At 34.2% G+C, this 22,792-nt stretch overlaps 1 protein-coding gene and 1 pseudogene across 1 annotated transcript; both read left to right on the top strand.

Annotated features, from left to right (window-relative positions):
• Positions 1-544: 544 nt before the first annotated feature.
• LOC107643225 (12-oxophytodienoate reductase 2) lies at positions 545-2,239 on the top strand. Its single transcript, XM_016346816.3, has 4 exons — positions 545-946; positions 1,026-1,156; positions 1,242-1,385; positions 1,466-2,239. Exons 1-4 carry the CDS (start codon positions 741-743, stop codon positions 2,050-2,052), a joined length of 1,068 nt encoding a protein of 355 aa, XP_016202302.1. The 5' UTR covers positions 545-740; the 3' UTR covers positions 2,053-2,239.
• Positions 2,240-2,426: 187 nt separating this feature from the next.
• LOC107640301 (12-oxophytodienoate reductase 2 pseudogene) lies at positions 2,427-3,321 on the top strand (annotated as a pseudogene).
• The last annotated feature ends 19,471 nt before the right edge of the window (positions 3,322-22,792 follow it).

Raw genomic sequence — 22,792 nt, 5'->3', positions numbered from 1 at the left:
GAAAAAGGAGGAACCTAGACGATCTATTGCTAATTGTTATCATACAGTTGACAGTTGTGGTGGATGCATCCTGTATGATGGCCTCGTCCTAGCTTATGATTATTTGACCAAATCAAGTAATTAAATAAGAGGAATGCTAGCGCTAGTAATTTTGGTATTTTGTAACCATCAATTGATTATTAATAGTGTTTTTAATGGTGTGAAATTACATTTAATGATGGGAGATCACTCACTTTTCCATTAAATAATAGTAGTTTCTTTTTATTTTTGTTTCTTACTCATATTATTTAATAATTTATTTTGTTCCCTTAAATCTTGTATGATTTGACTTTATAAGATAAATGAATGGAGACTACTATAACAAGCTATAATGAAGGCAATATTTATTTATAAGGAGTGTTAGGACGCGAGCAACTTCTGTGAGTAGTCATTAATAATATTTTTTATAGTGTGAGATTTTATCTAATGATATAAAATTACTCACTTTTAATTTGTTACTGGCCAAAATTTAATAAAGTTATTAAACTCCTTTATTTATTGTGGGTGCTGGGGCTTCAAACGCAATGGTAGACGTCATCATCCGCACACCACACTTGAAAGTAGTTCAAACTTTGATATCTGATTCTCTTTTATTCTTCGTTGCATCCTCCTTCTATAAATAGTAATACCCCTTTATTAATTTTCATTTGACTCACTCAATAATACTTAACAGTTAACACAATCTGATCTGATTCCCACAAATGGTTGCCATGGAGAATCCTCTTGTTAGCCCTTATAAGATGGGCAAGTTCAATTTATCCCACAGGGTGGTGTTGGCACCACTCACCAGACAAAGATCCTACAACCATGTTCCTCAGTCCCATGCTGCCTTGTACTACTCTCAGAGAGCTTCCAAGGGAGGCCTTCTCATATCTGAAGCTACTGTCATCTCTCTCTCTTCTCAATGGTACACACCCTTCCACAACTTGTTCCTATAAATAAACTTTTCTTTTCATATCATATCTTACAAGCTAGTTGCTATGCAGGTATCCCAACATACCGGCAATATGGACTAAGGAGCAGGTCCAAGCATGGAAGCCTATTGTAGATGCTGTCCATGCCAAAGGTGGCATCTTCTTTTGTCAGATTGGCCACGTTGGAAGGGTTTATGATCCAGGTATATATTCTTATTCTCCACCTTACCAATTAAACTTTATTACCATATGCATGTGCCTATTTTTCATGTATGTTGTTTTCAACAGAGTATCATCCAGACGGGCAAGAGTTAATATCCTCCACGGACAAGCCACTCACACAGTTCACACCACCTAGGAGGCTAAGAACAGAAGAAATTTCACATGTTATCAATGACTTTCGACTTGCTGCTAGGAATGCTATAGAAGCTGGTAATTAAGCTTATTCAAAATATTACAAATTTGCAATCCACTAAGAATTTATAAAGCATGAACTTATCTATCGAATGTAGGTTTTGATGGGGTTGAGATCCATGGCGCTCACGGCTTTTTACTGGAGCAATTTATGAAAGACAAGGTGAATGATCGAACGGATGAGTACGGTGGATCGCTTGAGAATCGTTGTCGTTTCACTTTGGAAGTTGTTGAAGCTATTGTGAATGAGATAGGAGCAGAAAGAGTTGGAATTAGACTATCACCTTATGCAGATTATGCAGAATCTGGAGACTCCAATCCAGAAGCATTGGGGCTTTATTTGGTTAATGCCCTCAACAAATATGGTATTCTCTACTGTCACATGGTTGAACCAAGAATGAAAACTGTAGGAGAAAAAGTTGAAAGCCCTCACAGCCTTGTGCAGATGAGAAAAGCCTTCAATGGCACTTTTATTGTTGCTGGAGGATATGACAGAGAAGATGGGATCAAAGCTATAAGAGAAAACAGGACAGATCTTGTTGCATATGGTCGTTTGTTCTTGGCTAATCCAGATTTGCCAAAGAGATTTGCACTTGATCATGCTCCTCTCAACAAATACAATCGCCAAACATTCTACACTTCTGATCCTGTTATTGGTTATACTGATTATCCATTTCTTGAATGAACTCATGTTTCATAATTTTTGTTTAGTAGTTCGATAAGGACGATGATGCTACATAATTTTTTGGGTCATTGCTTAGAATCAAGTTTATATATAGTGCACAAGGTTCAAGATTTAGCACATAGCATGTAACTACTATGTATTTGTAATTTGTTTGCAATAATCTTAATATGGCCCAACAATTACGCAAGAATATCGTGCAATTCAACAATAAAACAAGGCTTGCATTATGCACTACTAATACAATTGTGGGGAAAGAAAATCAAAGCTTTTAAACTAAGTGAGAGACTTTTCAAATTACATTGACTAAATAAAGAAAAAGATGGTTCCAGTATAAAGAGGTGGACTTTTTTATTTAGACAAAAAGACAAAAACCAAGGCCGCTAAGCATCCAGGAAATTCCTCAAGTTATCAACGACTTCAGACTTGCTGCTAGAAATGCTATTCGAGCTGGTAACTTAATTAATTGCATGGAAACATCTTCATGTGTGAAATTTTAATTTTGTGAATATATATCCAAATAAATCTTTAAAAAATTTTGCATAATGTTTTTGTCTCTAAATTTTTTTATTATATTGAGGTTATTGAACTTTAAAAAATAAGATATAAATTAACTGTTATTTTTATTTAGACAAATAAATCCTATTCGGATATACTCTTTTTAGGTTTTGATGGAGTGGAGATCCATGGGGATCACGGCTACCTACTTGAGCGCAGTTTATGAAAGACAAAGTGAATGACCGAACAGATGAATACGGTGGATCCCTTGACAACCGTTGTCGATTTCCATTAGAAGTTGTTGAGGCAGTTGTGAATGAGATAGGAGCTGAAAGAGTTGGAATCAGACTATCACCTTATGCAGAGTATCTAGATTGTGGAGACTCCAACCCTGAAGCATTGGGGCTTTACATGGTTAATGCACTCAACAAATATGGTATTCTCTACTGTCACATGGTTGAACCGAGAATGATAACCGTTGGAGAAAAAGGTGAATGCCCTCACAGTTTGGTTCCAATGAGAAAGGCCTTCAATGGCACTTTTATAGTTGCTGGAGGGTACGATAGAGAAGATGGGAACAAAGCCATAGGTGAGGACAGGGCAGATCTTGTTGCTTATGGTCGTTGGTTCTTGTCTAATCCGGATTTGCCAAAGAGATTCGCACTTAATGCACCTCTCAACGAGTATAATCGCCAAACGTTCTATACATCTGATCCTGTTATTGGTTATACTGACTATCCATTTCTTGATGATGCTGCTGCTTCCCCTATGTAATGCAAAGTCGATTATTCTCACTAGATTCAAAATATTGTGTAACAAACTTGGTTTTCTAATGCCATATGAGCATTGTGTTAAGTGTTAACATTAATAGATTATATTATACTTCCTGTGTAAAAATAGTGTAATTATATTTCACCTGCTTTAAGCCCCAACGCAAAAAAATTCGGTTGAAGTAAATCTGCTTTGCTGATTTTTCGATATAGCTTGCTAGACTAGAAAGAACTAATAATAATTCCTTTCCAAAAAAAAAAAATTAATAATTCATCTCTGATTTTGTTTGTCTTCTTATAAAAGTTTGGAAAACTACAATGTCTGGCCAACAAATCACTGAAAGTGGGTGGGTAAGTCCCGTAAGGGACTGGTCAACTCAAACCTCTCTCGAATCTCATTGCAATTATAGAATTAATATTACACTATTCAATAAAATAAAAAATGAAGATATAAGCGAGAGAAAGAGTTAAAGTAATATTTATTGTGAAAAAGATAGTAAAATCATGATTTGGATACGTGAGAAGAAGACTCACAGAATATTCAATCAGAAAAGTGGATGAAATGAAAAATAGACATGAAGTGAAAGGCACAGGAAGACTTAAGAAAATCATTTATAAGATGGTTAAATAAAATCTATATGTAAACAGTTTCTTTGTAGATATAATATATAATAGAATTTATTGGATTGTTTGATTCATGTAGTTGATCATATCTAGTGGCCTGAGACGAGACTTTGTTATTATTATTGTTGACCTAAAATAATAAGTATTATCCACGTATTGGCGAACCCATTTGAGAATTAGGAGAGACATGATCTTTGGTGGTATATCTAGGGGTGACAATGGGTAGAGCGGGTTTTGAATCCATCTCTAACTCTATTCGCGGGATAAAATTTTTATATAAACTCAACATTATTTTACCTGCAAGTTGAGAATATCTCAATCCTAATTCTACATGTTTTTAACCCGTGGATACCCAACTCTACCCATAGGTTATAAAAAATATGCAACATTATTATATAACTTGATGATAATTTAAATAGAAAATTTTACTCCCCTCTCCTCTATTTATAAAATGTACACTCCCCTCCCACCTCCCTTATAACTTTTAAAAAATCTTCTCTTTAATCCATTTAAAATTTTGTGTTAACTAACATTAATTTTGCCCTTTTTTAAGAAAAAATAAATTATGTTTTACAAAAATACTCTTTAACAAAAATTTTATTTTTTGTGATTAAATTTTTTTTACCAAAATACCGTTTAACAAATTATTTTTTATTGATTAATTTTTTTAATATTTTTTTTAAAATTTTTAATGATTAATTTTTTTTAAGATATCCTTCAATAATATTTTAATTATTAAGGAACTTATTTTGTAAAAATGTAAAGAAATGAGATGTAAAATTTTTTAAATTTAAAATTTATCCATCTCAACTTATTTTTAAGTTTTGATAAAGCTGTTAATAACTTTTAATAATTCTATAAAACAAATTATTTATTAATATTAATTGTCATACATATTAACAATGGTAAGATTTTTTAATTTAATGTTAAAATAATATACATTGACATCAAAAAATTAATAATAAAGTATAAAAATAATTGTTAACAAAAATTTTAGTAAAATCACAATTTAATAATTAAAAATTTATTGAAAGATATCTTAGGAAAAAAAATGTAATCATTAAAAAAATTTTAGGGTAAAAAATCCAAATGAGCCAAGGGTGTCTCATATTTACCGAAATCCGCCAAATGAAAATCTGAGACATCAATCCACCAGAAGACAATATTATATAATTCGAATCAAAAGAGTTCGAATTAGGGTTACACATAGTTCGAATTGATTCAATTCGAATTACTCCCAAGCACAAATCGCATGTAATTCGAATCAAGTTTTCTCGAATTAACAAAGGCAAGTTCGAATTAAATCAACTCGAATTACATGGAGAAGGGAACACGAATGGAGTTCGAATCATATTGATTCGAATTAGGTTATTTTGGTAACAATAAGTAATTCGAATCAAGTTGATTCGAATTATAAGGGTTTCGGCTATATAAGGAGTTCGAACCAAGTTCATTCGAATCACTTTCTCATTCTCATACCCCACCAAATCCCAGAGAAAACGACCAACATTCAGGCCGAGTAAGACCGGAGCGGCATATTCAGGCGATGGGGGACGATCCGGGGAGGCTTTATCGGTTGGATGGAGTTGCTCATATCGCCAGGGTGATCAACGACGAGGTTAGTGGTTTCTGATTTTGCGCTGTTTATAGTGTTTGTTGTTAATGGTAGTGGTTGATGAAAGCGGTTTATGATAGTGATATTTGTTCGTAGTTTATGATAGTGGTTTTATGATAGTGGTATTTGTTAATGGTTTTTGATAGTGGTTTATGTTATTGTTAGTGGTTTAGGATAGTGGTGTAGGCCGGTGGTTTTTGTTAATGGTTTTTGATAGTGGTTTATGTTAGTGTTAGCGGTTTAGGATAGTGGTAAAGGCTAGTAGTTTTTGTTAGTGGTTTTTTATAGTGGTTTTAGTGACTGTTAGTGGTTTGTAGAACCGGTGTTTGTCTGCCGTTTATGTATGCAATATTGGTCGCTGGTTTAATATATGTTGTATCCCACGATTACTTTTTTGGTTCTCTATGAAATGAATTGTATATGTTAGTGGTTTGTGAATCTGTTCTAATTATGCGGTTCATCTACTGCCCAGCCTCGGCGTTGCATATCCAGCGTTAGGCGGCAGCAGGGGATGCGTCTTGATGAGAGGTACGTTCCGTACTTGCAGATGGCCGGTTTGTACCATCTTGCGAGACTGAACGATAGATGGTTCCGACTAGACGAGCCCATTGTCAGTGCATTCGTCGAGAGGTGGCGGCTTGAGACGCACACCTTCCACATGTCGTTCGGAGAGTGCACCATCACGCTTCAGGACGTCGCATACCAGCTGGGGTTGCTGGTGGATGGACATTACGTCAGTGGTTGCCTGACAGACTTCCACCTATACATTGAGGGTGGGAGGCCAGCTTGGCAGTGGTTCCATGAGTTGCTCGGTGTTTTACCTCCTGAGAACCAAATTCAGAAATTCGCAGTCAACTGCACCTGGTTCCAGGAGACATTTGGAGAGTGTCCCGACGGGGCTGATGAGGAGACAGTTAGGCGCTTTGCCCGTGCCTATATCATGATGTTGTTGGGCATGCAGCTGTTTGCCGACAAGTCCGGCAATCGTATACACATCAGATGGCTGCCCTTTGTTGCTAGGCTTGACGAGATGGGTGGCTATAGTTGGGGGTCGGCGGCACTAGCATGGTTGTACCGGTGCCTGTGCCGAGTCGCCAACAGACATGTCGTGAAGTTGGCAGGGCCTTTACAGTTACTGCAGTCTTGGATCTTTTGGAGGTTTCCTTCTTTTAGGCCTCCTGGGTATGATGCGTTTAGCTGGCCCCTTGCCTCAAGGTACCGTTATTGTTTTGTATTATGTATCCTTATTGTATTTATTTTCAATTATGCAAGCAATTTCATGGCTTTTAGAATGACTCATGAATGCATTTACGTGTTTAACTTGATACGCAGGTGGTCTGGTTACAATCCTAGGATTAGCAACAAGGGACCACGGGTGCAGATGGCTCGCCTGAAGATCGACTTGTTACAGCCTCGAGATGTAAGTACGCTGAGCCCATATCTATATCCAGTCGTTCTTTCAGTTTATATGGTCTAACAGAAACGTCAAATTGATTTTATTTGGTTATTTCAGTTCATATGGATGCCCTATAGCGCACTCGACGTCATCTATGTTGTCCATCTGGAGGTCTTGGAGCCTCGGCATACGATGTTATGGCGGTGTGTGACGTCCCTGATATATTTTGCGGTGGTTGAGTGGCATCAGGTTGATAGAGTGTTACCGCAGTTTGGCGGCGTTCAGCCCCCACTGCATCCCGCCCTGAACATCGATTTTTCTTGATGTCGAAGGACGGGAGAGGAGGTGACCGTTGGTTCCCGTTGCACTTACCTGACTGGCATCTTCACTGGCAGAATCGTGCGGAGCACATTTTATAGTTCGACATCGTGGCCAACCCGGGTCCCTCGCTTGATTTCTTGGCATGGTGGTATCGGCACGGAAAGATGTTCCTGTCGCCCGAGATGTACTTGGGGGATCCGAGAGGTATTCCTATTCCAGATGAGGCGACGCAGAGGGGTGCCGGCCGAGTTCCTGATATGGACCGAGTCGACGATGTTCCTGACAGACGTCGTGTTGAGAGGAGAGCTCGATACACTTTACTAGGTATTGACTGAATTGTTGACCGGTACCCAGCTGTGCCTCGGCCTCCCTCCCCTTACGGACAAATAGCTCCGCCAACCTTGCATATGTGGCCTTGACCAGTGAGCACACGGGGAGGTTCCTTACCCCCTTCAGGATTGAATTCACACACTCAGAAATGTTGGTCGTCATGTGCCCGAATCTCCGACCCTCATCACAATATTGTGTCCACATGGAATACTCAATCCGGTTCGCCCAGTCACACATTGCCGGATTTTCAGAGCGCAGAATGTCAAACCAGTAGTCGAACTCCACTTCAGTCTTCGCATATGCGGCGTTCACAAGAAGCCTCCGGGCGTCTTTGCCCTTGAAGGTGAGGGAAAAATTTGCTGCTACGTGTCGAATGCAGAATGCTCGGTATGCAGCCAGAGGTAGCCATCCCCCATCGGGAGCCTCGAGCGCTGCCTTGATGCCGTTATGCCTATCTGAGATAACTAACAGACCCGGTTGAGGTGTCACGTGCTGACGGAGGTGGGAGAGAAAGAAAGACCATGACTCAGCATTCTCACCCTCAACAAGTGCAAATGCCACAGGGAGTATGTTGGAATTCCCGTCCTGTGCAATCGCGACAAGCAACGTTCCCCCATACTTGCCATATAGATAGGTGCCGTCAATACTCACCAACGGCTTGCAATGATGAAATGCCTCGATACAAGGGGGAAAGTCCAGAACAGCGATCATCAGCTAGCTCTTCTCGGATCACTAGCTCCTAGATCCACCTGTAGCCCTTCTCGGATCACTAGCTCCAAGATCATCGCCGCTGTCATCAGCGATCATATCCGGCTCGACATCATCGTCATCTGGATCATCAAACAATCCCTCTCCAACACCAGCCAGTGTAGGACACCGTAATTTGGTCGGATGATGTTCCCCACACCGAACCTCGTCTCCAACATTGCCGGTGAGATCAACAGCGAACGATGGGGAGGCGACAGGCTGTATCGCTGGCTCATACACAGGAACGGAGGATGAAGCAACCGCAGGTCTCGAGCTCGAGCCGGCCACCGTGGCTATAGTGTTGGCATTCCGGTTCGAACCACCCGAGCTGGATACCACATCAACCAACTTTGCCAACAGCTCTGGTGTCCTCACCTCGGAAAACTGCCTACGACAAAGATACATAACCTGCAAGTCCTCATCACTCCCGATCGTGAAACAATCATACTTCACCGTATATGGAGCACCGTGGTTGGGATGCGATAGTAAAACTTCTTAACTCTTTTCACTCCTTCCAGACCAAGCTTCTCCAGCACAGAGCTAACGAGAGCATCGTAGTTGGTCGTTGGCCTCACAATAATACATAGAGGATCCTTATCAGTGAACTTTATGCCAGACCGAGTTTTTTTCTTAATCGATCCTCTGTGATGTACAAGCACTAGAAAACTATCCTCACTAGCCATCTCACCTCTTTGATGAGAGCAACGTGAGTTCACAGCATATATATAGAGCTCCGGTTCACAGTAATTCGAATCAACTACATTCGCACTATATATGTATAATTCGAATCTATTCAATTCGAATTACCATTCCTTAGTAATTCGAAGCATTATGTTTCGAATTATGTATAGCTTGTCCTTTCTTAGTAATTCGAATTTACTTAATTCGAATTCTTCTTTCCTAATTCGAAACAAGTTGTTTCGAACTACTTGTAGATCCTGCATGCCTATAATTCGAATTTAATCACCTCGAACTGCATGGAATTATAATTCGAATCGTATAGATTCGAATTATATAAAAATTTGCTTCTGGTTGAATGGCGTCTACGAATTCAGTTTGGCTGATTTCCGTAAAATTTCTTCTCCCATGGCTTAATCACGTTTTTTACCCAAAATTTTAAAAGAATATTTTGGTAAAAATATAATTTAATCAGTAAAAAAATAATTTGGTAAAGGTTATTTTAGTAAATAAAATTTAATAAAAAATAAAATTTTTGCTAAAGAGTATTTTTGTAAAACTAATTTTTTTTAAAAAATGGATAAAGTTAACAATTAGTTAACACAAAAAAAATTAAAAATTGATTAAATAAGAGGTTTTTTAAAAATTATAAAGGAGGAGAGTGTATATATTACAAATAAAGGGGAGAAAAGTGTTATTTTAGCATCTCTTAGATGAGTGGAGTTTTCTCTAATTTAAAATAAAACTAATTTTATGTAAAAAAAATTAAATTATTAATTAATGATCTTATCTTAGTACGTAGTTAAGAATATTTTGTATTTTGTAAGAAGTATTTTATTTAATGTTCATTTAAAACATATTTTTATAAAAGTATATAACATATCAATTACTTGTATAATGATCATGGCTTCTGAAGCCACGCGTCACTCTCACATTAATTTGTAATAAAAAATTGAAAACGGAGTAACTCAAAAGCGTTTCGTTCTCGCCTTCATTTTCTTTCTCCATTCTCTATCTTTTGTTTGACGATATCCCTCTCCTATCTATCTCTCTTGAAAACTCTAATCCCCTAATTTCCGTCGTTCTTTCCTGGATTGGCTATTCTCTCCTTCTGGCCTGGATCATTTCTCTCGGTGCTATAACCTCGATCCTTCTCTCTTCTTTGTGTGACACTCTCTTTCTCTCTCATTTTTTCAATTTCTCTCTCACAGTGTCACTCTCACTCTCAAACCCAGTTCTCTGTTTGTCGATCATTTTTTGCATACTACCAGTTTCCGGAGGCATTGTGGAGGCCATGGAGGAAACCATTATGGCCAGTTCCCGACTGAAATGGGAGACCTCGGATGAAGCGCTGAAAAAGTGGGCCGAACACAGCAGAGGTTCTTTAATTCCAAATGTTCGCTCAGTAGAATAGGTTAGATATCAGATATTTAGCCATCGTGTTTTTTAGGAATTTGTTGATATTGTTTCAAATAAATGTTAATTACTATTATGTATACTCTGATCTGTTGGTATATGAAATGAGAATAAATGTTATTATTTGACACCTGTTTCTGCTAATGCTCTACCGTGCTATTAGGTTAGGGTTTAGATAGATGAGAACCGATTTTTGGGAGAAATTTGGCGGAGTAACCAAAAGATATTTAGTTTTACAAGTTCGATTTCTCTCTTACTTCTGATTCTCAGATCTAATGATGTAGGCAGTGAAGATCTTCGATTAGATCTCAGAGGTTAGTTGGGTTTATCTTGATTTAGGATTTCTCATGTATCCTAGAAATTGTAGGCATTAGATTGAATTTGGATTTCTAATATGTAATTCATAGCAGTTTTGAACAATTTTAATTAATTTTTTAAACTCCATCTGTATGAAGAGAGATTGTTTTTCGATTTTCTGTTATATGGAAAGGAGAAACAAGAGGATAAACTGAAGAGAGTGCAACAACAGGAAGAACGTGTTTAGCGTGTTAAGGTAAGAATCATTGTGTTTCTTTCTCAGAGAATATATTCAGTTAAAATTTATTTATCTTCCGAAGATGAGAAGAATTTGATGAATAATATTCTCTTACCATTATAAATAAGATCTTTGGATGATCATGAACCCTGGAACAACTTTTAATAAAATTTTTAACTTATAAGTGTTATAGACTCTGCTCCTAATTGATTAATTTTTCTTTGGAGATTAAAGAAATATACCTTTGTTGTACATAAATGCATACTTCTTTTAGCTTTGTTAGTTAAAACGTGGCTAATTTTTTTGTTCTAGCAGCAACTAAAACAGAAGCATGTGGAAAAAAAATACAATGAAAGTGAGACACATAATAAGAGCTATATACAATCCATATGAAAACACTTCAATTGCTCTCCGAATATCTTAGAAATTGTAGGCATCAGATTGAATTTGGTTTTCTAATATGTAATTCATAGTAGCTTTGAATAATTTTGATTCTTTTTCTGAACTCTGTCTTCATGAAGAGAGATTTTTTTCGATTTTCTGTTAGGTTCTTCGTTTTCATTATGCAGTGATTTTATTAGGGTTTGCAATTGTGTTCCTAATTTCCCACTAGGGTTCGCGTGTTTTAAATATGAGTTTTGTAATTTTTCGTTGATTTTAATACTCAATTTTCTATAATGTACACTGAACTATTGAGCTATTAATACTCATACACACTTGATTTAGGGTATGGTTTAGGGAGAGGGATGATTTGTGGGAGTGATTGCTGATTGGAATATGGGTCAAATTGAAAAGCTGGATTTATGGTCATGGCGCTGTCTTTTCGCTTTCATGATGGCAATTGTGAGGTGATCCAATAGCTTCGACAAGTTAGTAGGCATTAGATTGATTTAAGTTTTCTAATGATGTATTCATTCATTGGGACCCTTTCTCTATTGGGTCTTCCTTTATTTTTTTCAATTTGTTGTTAGAAAAAGCTACAGCAATAATAGAAGTATAAAGTCTAAAATTAGTTTTAGTATTTAAAGTATATAACTATAAGTTCCGGAATCAATTTGGGAATAAGGAAGTTTATTACAGTGCACAAAATGAGTTAAATAAACATTATTATTAGAAAACTATCTCTTTTATATATGGTTAAAGGTTTTTTTTTCTTTATTATATTTGTGTAATTTCTTTTTTCGTAGAAATCTGATATTATGAATTATGAGTGTTCTTCTATTGATTTTTTAAAATTTATACATCATACTTTGCTTTACTTTTTTTATTTATTTATTTTCTTTTAAAAGTTACCGGTATAAGCACATGAGCTCTTGATTTATCAATGTGCTCGAAGCCTACACCCGCCTTGGAAAAATCGCAAAGTAACCCTTCCTTACCTATTTTCTTCATTTATTTATTTTAATTCTTATCTCATTGAATTAATTTATTGATATGTGTTTCAGTGCGTTGATATGGGGCTTTTGAAATTGGGAATCTATCTGGGTTATGGATGCTTTGTGTGCCATTGTTTAAGAGATACAGTTAGAATTCAGAGAGATAGGAACATTTCACTTGGGTGGTTCAAACTTTGCTTTGTTCTTCGGAAGGATCTTGGGATAGATGCTACTGGTATAATTCTTCTTTTGTACGCCTTCTGAAACTCCTTCCTTTCTTATCTTTGATTTGCCTTAGTCATTAAACAAAAAGATGAAGAATATTTTGGAATTTAAAACTTAGTCCATGAAGGTGATGTTTTTTTTTAAGGAAAATTTAGCTACTTTGTTTATAATAATAGCATTTTGTGTAAAGAAATTAGAAATAACTTTGCATCGAATTTAAATTCTGAATTAACAGAGCCTATAATGTTACTTTAGTTGTTTCAATCTGAAATTTCTGGTATTATACTATCAAATAAATATTGAATTATTGAAATATTAATAGTGTTGACATCTAAATGTATGTAGTTTGTGAGTTTATTCTTGTGCTATATCTGAATTCAGCCATGTTTCTTATCTGTATTTTTTCGCATGCCTATTGGTTAGAAAGGCCCCTATTTTTTTAAGTTTTTATCTTTTCTAGATATTTATTTTATTTTGACTGTTGATACTATATCAGTTTTTAATCTTTTTATTATGAATGGCATGTTTTTTTTATCTTGAAACTTATTTTCCTCAATCTTAAATGATATAATTTTATGCAATTAAATAATAAAAAAAATTTGGGTGGATATCTGCTATTTGTCTTCTATACTCATGTTATTCTTTATCTTTTTTGTCACCAGTAGTTATTTATTTGAATTTGTGTTCACTTAAAAAGTTAAATCGAGCGTTATGTTATTTCTTTGCAAAACTAATGTGATTCACTTCTATATGAATGGTATTAACGGATGAAAATATTTCTGTATCTGTCTCTTGAGTGATGATATTCTTGAATCTGACTATTGTTGGAACTTAGCTACTACGTAATTGATCATTTTATTACCTTGGTTGGGGCATTGATAGATTCTTGCTTTTGCTATCTTCTATAATGTCATATCCTGCTGTCTTGTAAAATTCGTTGTTTATTCATACTACTTCTCTTTGTGGTTTGTGTTATATTTTTGTCCTGCTGCTACAGATTACCACATACTCCAGATATGGAGATTTACTCTATGAATGTGGTCGGGATCCCAATGTAAAGAGCCTATGTTTATAAGTCAACTTTCCAATCGGAATGTTACATTCTGTTTCAGATTGACACATCAGCAAATGGTGGAGATGAGGACCCTTCTTTAAAAGATGGAGTTTATAGTGCAAATGGGGATGAAACCGTTCCTGTTTTAAGCGCTGATTTCATGTGTGCAAAAGGTTGGCGGGGAAAAACCCGCTTTAATTAATCCTTCAGGCATCCGAACATTCATAAGGGAGTATGAACACGCTGTTCCGGCTAATCTTCTCGGAGGAAAGGGAACCCAAAGTGGTGCTCATGTTGATATATTGGGGAACTTCGCACTTATTGAAGATATTATACGAGTAGCAGCAGAAGCCTCTGGTGAGGACTTAGGTGGAGATAGAGTTCACTCAGAGATTTTCAAAGGGTCTGAAAATATTAACTCTTATTGCAATAAATGTTCCGGCTGGCAGCTCTTCTTTTGTTAAATTATTTTTTACTTTTTGGATTATAAATATTCATTGTTACCTTAGTTTAACATGAGTATTACCCATGATGTTATAAAGAACTGTTGTTAGGAATTAAATGGAAATGTGCACTAATCTTTGATCATTTTAGCATTGATATTGTGACACCGAACCAATCATTTCTATGTGTTGTGAGTTTTCTAAAATGTTACCAGTTCTATATGTTTGTGTTAGCAATAATTTTAAGACACTTCTCAATTGTATCATAACATTAATAATTTCCTCTTTTGGTCCATGCGTTTATCTTCTTTTGTTAGTGCTGCTAATAACGCATATACTTAAAATGATGACAAGGCTATGTGTACACCACAAAATCAGTCATGATTTTCTATTCGATTGTTTATTTTTTTATTAGATAAAGTAATTTAAAAAATATTTGGATTTTATTACCTTCTCTCATGTCAATTTGAGAGTGAAATACGCAATTTTCTGAATACACAATTTTGACATTGATGACACAAAATTATAAATAACAATTTTTAACAAAAAAAAAATTAGGACATCATATATTATTAAGGTATATCAAAATAGCATCAATTTATAGATATTTGCTTGAATCTACATAAAAATATAATTTTGTTATTTTAAAACACAAGGAGTTGTATTAACATTATATGCATGCCCAAATTATTAGTTAATAAGTTGTCATCGAGTAGGTTAATAAGTTCGTTTACTTACCATATTTTTCAGGCTCTTGTAACTCAACTTGAATAGTTTACTTATGATTAGTTTATTTACTGTAGAGTAAGTTTAACTATATATTTTATAATAATAACTCTGTTCTCATTGTTACTGTTTACGAAAACACTAAGTTTTTTTAAATATAACAAATGGTGTATTCACTATATTTTACCCAATTATTGCTGAATCCATTTTTTCAATATATGTTGAATATGTAAACTGTAAATAGGTAACAAAATTTTGCATCATGTCATAATGAAAAGATCAGCAACAGCAGGCGCTAGACCATTCAATCCATGAAATTCTCTATACTCAGAAAGACCAGCAAATTTTTTATGAAGCTTATACATACAAACTTAGTCACTTCATAATAACATAGACATTGAAAACACTATAATATTAATAATACACTTCATAAGTTCAAAATATGGTGAATGTAAATTTTAGGATCCCAATCACCCACAGGCTTTAAAATCTTTCAATTGTCAGATCTATCCGGCGGTTCTGCAAGGAGTCCATCTTCAAGATAATGGTGTCATTTTCCTTCAAGTTATAAGTTTGATAACATTTGGCCCAATCCACCCCGAATTTCCACTATGTGTTTCTTCCTTGACTTTTGAGTAGATGGGAAAAAAAAGACGTTGTTGCCTCCGCTAGATGATGGACCAGCGATTTGCCAAATTGAACCATGTCCAAATGGAGTGAGATGTGCAGCAAAACTAGCACCCAAGTACAGCAAAAAATGAAGCATTGTTAGTGGTTTGGGAGAAATTATTAAGGTTATGTATCGTAAATGGATAATCAGAATTTGATGTATTTGCATAAAGTTGATATGAATTATTTAGAATCAACTTACCAATCTACTCACGTGTCAATGTCTTCCTATAGGAAACTTGTGGATTGTACCTGCTTGAGGATAGTTTAAATTGTTAGTCTCCATCCTAAAATTTATCTCAATTTTATTTAGATATAAAATTTATGGATAAATACATAAATTAAGTGTCACATTACCTATTGTCAGGTATTTCTTCTCTTTCAGAACTGTCTTCGCTCAACTCAATAGTTGAATTGCTTTCATCACACATAATTATTGGATTGTTAGGGTTATTACCCTCCATTGTTGAATCCTCAACCTCATCTGATGAGTCTTGAAGCTCTGATGGTTCAGACCCTGACAGTATCATAACATCAGGTGAGGAGGCGTCACTATTGCTGCAGTAATCTAGATGAAATGCTTTTTTTTACATTGTGCAGTGTATTTTGGTCCAATCGGTCCCCCACATAAAAGTTTTTATTAGGAAAAATTTTAATTGGTTGGTTCATTTCATTGAAAAGTGAAATAAAAAATATTCCAAAACCCGCATAGGTAAAATGTATAGTATTCCCTCTCCTGACAAAATAAAAATCCCTAATCAGCTCGAATGAACCCTTAGTTATGGCCTTCTGTTTATTTTTACTTTCTATATCCAACACTAAGCAATTATCCCACTCATCAATTGCGTAGCATGAGAACCCTAATTCGTGACTATAAATTGCTTCAAAACACGGTGGTAGAGCTCTGTCTCCCTATATTGCATGTTACAGTTCAAATTAAATGCTGCAACTCACATGCTATTTACGATACATGACATAATATTACATATATTTGATTACCTGCTCGTCGTATAGTCGAAACCTCAAAATTGCTTCTTTTCCTTTGATCCAGTGTTCTTGGGTTGTCATAAACCTCCTAAGAGCATATAACAGCACCATCATAAGTTAGTAAGACTTCGATTATTTGCATTGTAAGAAATGGACCTGTGCTGACTTAAGTAAATAGTCATCTTTCATTGATATATTTAAGCTGTATAGGAACAAAAAAAAATGCTGGCTATGATAGTAAGACATAGACTACAAACATCATTAATGGAATATGATTGTCCGGTGATTATTTTGAAACTATATACAAATTGTAGAAACCATAGTTAATTTCAGTTCCCGTGATAAATGAATAGAGTGGTAAAGAAATCTGAATTGAAAAATCTACAGTTAGCCAATGACATAAGTTACTTCAACCCAAGCCAAGCTTGATAAAATGTGACATATCAAAAATGGTTATCTAAACAATAATTATAATTAACGAGATTAAAAAATTAAGAAAACTTTTGGTACATAATAACTTATTAATGGGTACAGTTATTTCATGAATCTTATGCTATTATATCTTTTATTTGATGCCAAAGAATTTATTTTCAAAATAACTACATAAAAAGTTATATAAAAACTACTAAAATAATGAAATTATTAAGAATTGCTTTTTGTTGAGTTGGGTTAAATATCAACTATTCTTTTGATGAGTATTTATTTTTAATTACTTAAAATAATTTTTATTTGTCAATATTTCTACGAAGTTAGCTTTCTTGTTATACTGATCTCAAAATAGAGTTTGGCCATTTAATTTGAAGGATTTGTTCCAAAATGTCGGGTAAGAGGACTCGCAATTTTACTAATCTAGAATAATAAGTTTCTATGTCATGTACCAACTGAGTGTTACTTGATGTTCAATTTTTTATACACATGCAAATCAAGTATCAATCAGGATTCAGATTTTTACCTGTTGGCATCATTTCTATCTGCATGCACCGCCATCCAATTTTATGATGTTGTTAATTGCGTTCTCAGCACTGAAGAATAGACCAACGATTTTTTCTCTTAGTACAAAATATTGTATTAGAATAATTAATAAAACAGGAATTTTTTTTTCTTTTTGTGTTAAGAGAGACGGTTAGAAGTTAGAGAGAGAGAGAGAAAGATTTCACATGGATGGTGCAAACCTTGCTTTGTTCTTCAGAAGGATCTTGGATAGATGCTGCTGGTCTAGATTCTTCTTTTGTACTTTTGCTGAAACTCCTTGCTTTCTAATCTTTGGTTTGCCTTGCTCACTAAAGATAGAGGAGTTACACTCTTTCATTCTCATGTTTCTTTTGTTTCTTTTGGATCATAAAATTTAACAAATTGTAGGATCCTTGTGTTCTGTTGGCTGGTACAATTACATCTATCTCTAATGATAGGAATTAATGGTACTCAGTTTGTTTGTGTGGTGAAAAAATAGATGCAGACCAATCTAAGCTCTTTTGTCACCTTTGCTTGACACATTGTTCTGATGGAGTTTTGAGGTTATCTTTTGAACTATGTTCATTTCTATTTATATATTGTTTAATTAGTTGATTTTCGTGTTAGTTTAGGACTTTTGGATTATTTTAAAATATTATAAAACATCATATATTATTAAGGTATATCAGAATAACATCAATTTAGAGATATTTTCTTGAATCTACATAACAATATAATTTTGTTATTTTAAAACACAAGGAGTTGTATTAACATTAAACGCATAACCAAATTATGGTTAATAAGTTGTCTTCGAGTGGGTTAATATGTTCATTGACTTACCATATTTGTCAGGTTCTTGTGACTCAACTTGAATAGTTTACTTATGATTAGTTTATTTACTGTAGAGTGAGTTTAACTATATATTTTATAATAATAACTATGTTCTTATTGTCACTGTTTATGGAAACACTAAATTTTTTTGAATATAATGAATGGTGTATTCACTATATTTTACCCAATTACTACTGAATCCATTTTTGAATATATGTTGAATAAGTAAACTGTAAATAGGTAACAAAGTTTTGCATCATGTCATAATGAAAAGATCAGCAGCAGCAAGCACTAGACCATTCAATCCATAAAGTTCTCTATACTCAGAAAGACCAGCAATTTTTTTATGAAGCTTATACATACAAACTTAGTCACTTCATAATAACATAGACATTGAAAACACTATAATATTAACAATACACTTCATGAGTTTAAAATATGGTAAATGTAAATTTTAGGATCCCAATCACCCACAGGCTTTAAAATCTTTCAATTGTCAGATTTAACCGGCGATTCTGCAAGGAGTCCATCTTCAGGATAATGGTGTCATTTTCTTTCAAGTTATAAGTTTGACAACATTCGGTCCAATCCACCTCGAATTTTCACTCTGTGTTTCTTCCTTGACTTTTGAGTAGATAAAAAAAAAGACGTTGTTGCCTCTGCTAGATGATGGACCAGCGATTTGCCAAATTGAACCATGTCCAAATGGAGTGAGATGTGCAGCAAAACTAGCACCCAAGTACTGCAAAAAATGAAGCATTGTTCGTGTTTTGGGAGAAATTATAAAGGTTATGTATCATAAATGGATAATCAGAATTTGACGTATTTGCATAAAATTGATATAAATTATTTAGAATCAACTTACCAATCTACTTCCGGTCACGCCAGCAAGTGTCAATGTCTTCCTATAGGAAACCTGTGGATTGTACCTGCTTGAGGATAGTTTAAATTGTTAGTCTCCATCCTAAAATTTATCTCAATGTTATCTAGAAATAAAATTTATGGATAAATACATAAATTAAGTGTCACATTATCTATTGTCATGTATTTCTTCTCTTTTAGAACTGTCTTCGCTCAACTCAATGGTTGAATTGTTTTCATGACACATAATTATTGGATTGTTAGGATTATTACCCTCCATTGTTGAATCCTCATCCTCATCTGATGAGTCTTAAAGCTCTAATGGTTCAGATCCAGACAGTATCATAACATTAGGTGAGGAGGCGTCGCTATTGTTGCTGTAATCTAGATGAAATGCTCTTTTTACATTGTGCAGTGTATTTTGGTCCAATCGGTCCCCCACATAAAAGTTTTTATCAGAAAAAATTTTAATTGGTTGGTTCATTTCATTGAAAAGTGAAATGAAAAATATCCCAAAACCCGCATAGGTAAACTGTATAGTATTCCCTCTCCCGACAAAATAAAAATCCCTAATAAGCTCGAATGAACCCTTAGTTTTGGCTTTCTGTTTATTTTTACTTTCTATATCCAACACTAAGCAATTATTCCACTCATCGATTGCAAAGAATGAGGACCCTAATTCGTGACCATAAATTACTTCAAAACACGGTGGTAGAGCTCTGTCTCCCTATATTACATGTTACAGTTCAAATTAAATGCTGCAACTCACATGCTATTTACGATACATGACATAATATTACATATATTTGATTACCTGCCCGTCGTATAGTCGAAACCTAAGAGTTGCTTCTTCTCCTTTGATCCAATATTCTTGGGTTGCCATAAACCTTCTGAGAGCATATAACAGCACCATCATAAGTTAGTAAGACTTCGATTATTTGCATTGTAAGAAATGGGCCCGTGCTGACTTAAGTAAATAGTCATCTTTCATTGATATATTTAAGCTGTATAAGAACAAAAAACAAAAAAACAAAAAATGCTGGCTATGATAGTAACATATAGACTACAAACATCATTAATGGAATATGATTGTCCGATGATTATTTTGAAGCCATATACAAATTGTAGAAACCATAGTTAATTTCAGTTCCTGTGATAAATGAATAGAGTGGTAAAGAAATCTGAACTGAAAAATCTATAGTTAGCCAATGACATAAGTTACTTCAACCCAAGCCAAGCTTGATAAAATATGACATATCAAAAATGGTTATCTAAACAATAATTATAATTAATGAGATTAAAAAATTAAGAAAACTTTTGGTACATAATAACTTATTAATGAGTACAGTTATTTCATGAATCTTATGCTAATATATCTTTTATTTGATTCTGAAGAATTTATTTTCAAAACAATTACATAAAAAGTTATATAAAAATTACTAAAATAATGAAATTATTCAGAATTATTTTTTTTAGTTGGGTTAAATATCAACTATTCTTTTGATGGGTATTTATTTTTAATTACTTAAAATAATTTTTGTTTGTCAATATCTCTACGAAGTTAGCTTTCTTTTTATACACATGCAAATCAAGTATCAATCAGGATTCAGATTTTTACCTGTTGGCATCATTTCTATCTGCATGCACCGCTATCCAATTTTATGATGTTGCTAATTGCGTTCTCAGCACTGAAGAATAGATCAACGATTTTTTCTCTTAGTATAAAATATTGTATTAGAATAATTAATAAAACATGAATTTTTTTTGGTTTCTTTTTGTGTTAAGAGAGACGGTTAGAAGTTAGAGAGAGAGGAACATTTTACATGGATGGTGCAAACATTGCTTTGTTCTTCGGAAGGATCTTGGATACATTAGGGATGGCAACGGGGCGGGTAGGGGCGGATTTTTGCTCTACCCGACTCCGCACCGCCGTACAACAACCCGCATAGAACCCACCCCAGTTCTACCCGCGCATAGTAAAACGTTGAACTCTAACCCGCCCCGCCCCTATAATTATTAAAATTCAATAAATAAAATTAAATTTCAAAATTTATATAACCATCATCACATACATAATATAAATTAAATTAAAAATTTAAATATGATATAATATTATTAATTATTTACTAATTATTTTACATATATTATACATATTATATATTAAAATTATATATATGATATATATAGAGGGGCGGGTATTACCTAAACCCGACACCGCCCCGCCCCTCCCAAGAACCCGCCCAGTGCAGGGCAGGTAATTACCTGCTCCGAACGGGTAGGGGCGGGGTGACTACCCGTGGGTTCGGGTGGTATTGCCATCCCTATGATAGATGCTGTAGGTCTAGATTCTTCTTTTGTACTTTTGTTGAAACTCCTTGCTTTCTAATCTTTGGTTTTCCTTGCTTACTAAGACAAAGGAGTTACATTCTTTCATTCTCATGTTTCTTTTGTTTCTTTTGGATAATAAAATTCAACAAATTGTAGGATCCTTGTGTTCTGTTAGCTGGTACAATTACATCTATCTCTAATGATAGGAATTGATGATTCTCAGTTTGTTTGTGTGGTGAAAAAATAGATGTAGACCAATCTAAGCTCTTTTGTCACCTTTGCTTGACACATTGTTTTGATGGAGTTTTAAGGTTATCTTTTGAACTATGTTCATTTCTATTTATATATTATTTAATTAATAGATTTTTGGGTTAGTTTAGGACTTTTGGATTATTTTAAAATATTTTTACTATTATTTTGTTATTGTAGATACAAAGTAAAAGTTTTTGTTAATCACGCTGGTGGTTGCAATGCATTAATTCTCCATGATGGAGATGTGCAACACTTAATGAGGCGAAAATGTTCTGAGGTTTTAAGAGATGATGGCTCCTTTATCTTGGTTAGCTTCTTCACGAATTACTTCTAAATGAGATTAATTTATTATTTATTTGTTACATTGATGCATATAATTTATCTAAAAATTGTGAACTATTTAGATGTGGGTTTGATAAAAACTCATTTATTTCATATGGTGCTATAAGTAATACTGAAAATCTGTATTTTTTACAATTAATATTGAAATAAAATTAGTAAGGAGTTTATCGTTAGCTGTGTTATTATACACCACTTGAATTTTATTTGGATATGTTTAACATTTAGTTATTTATTGTTTGTAATCTAAAATTGATGATTGAGTTGTTTCTCTCGGAATCGGTAATGTATTTAGGAGTTGGTTGTGTGTGTGTGCGTGTGTGTGTGTTTTTCTTTGTTAGTGGTATTTTTATTTTAAAAATATTTTTATGTCTTGCAGGTCACATTCTTAACTTTATTAGAAAACAAGATATTTATTTTAATTTCATGTATGATGCTAAGTTAGTTTCTAATCTTTGAATTATTGATGATGTATTTCTTATTGGGGATTTAATTGAATAAATTAATATTGTTGTTCTGCCTCTTTTTTTTTTATCATGTGCTTTAGACTGGAACTCTTTATCTCTTATATTTCTACCTGTTAAATGATATATCTTTATAAAACTGTTGTAGTCAAAAGTGAAAAATTTTGTAAAATTCTCTCTGGTGTGTTATCAATTGATGGTTTCCTTAATTTGTATCTTAAAAATACGTCATGTGTATCGTTACTACTCTTTATTTTGTTCTCTTTTTGTGTTTTTGATTTTGTGGGTTTGATATTCTATTCTTTTT

Source organism: Arachis ipaensis, chromosome B5 (assembly GCF_059453495.1).
Source record: "Arachis ipaensis isolate K30076 ecotype BB chromosome B5, ASM5945349v1, whole genome shotgun sequence".
Taxonomy (NCBI): domain Eukaryota; kingdom Viridiplantae; phylum Streptophyta; class Magnoliopsida; order Fabales; family Fabaceae; genus Arachis; species Arachis ipaensis.
Note: the sequence above shows the minus strand (reverse complement) of the source record. Positions and strands in the feature narration are given on the sequence as shown.

Excerpts from the sequence above, each read along its gene's own strand:
- LOC107643225 (XM_016346816.3), top strand. The coding sequence starts at position 741 with ATGGTTGCCATGGAGAATCCTCTTGTTAGCCCTTATAAGATGGGCAAG. Across the intron at positions 947-1,025 it reads ATCTCTCTCTCTTCTCAATG|GTATCCCAACATACCGGCAA; the intron begins GTACACACCCTT and ends GTTGCTATGCAG. Across the intron at positions 1,386-1,465 it reads TAGGAATGCTATAGAAGCTG|GTTTTGATGGGGTTGAGATC; the intron begins GTAATTAAGCTT and ends TATCGAATGTAG.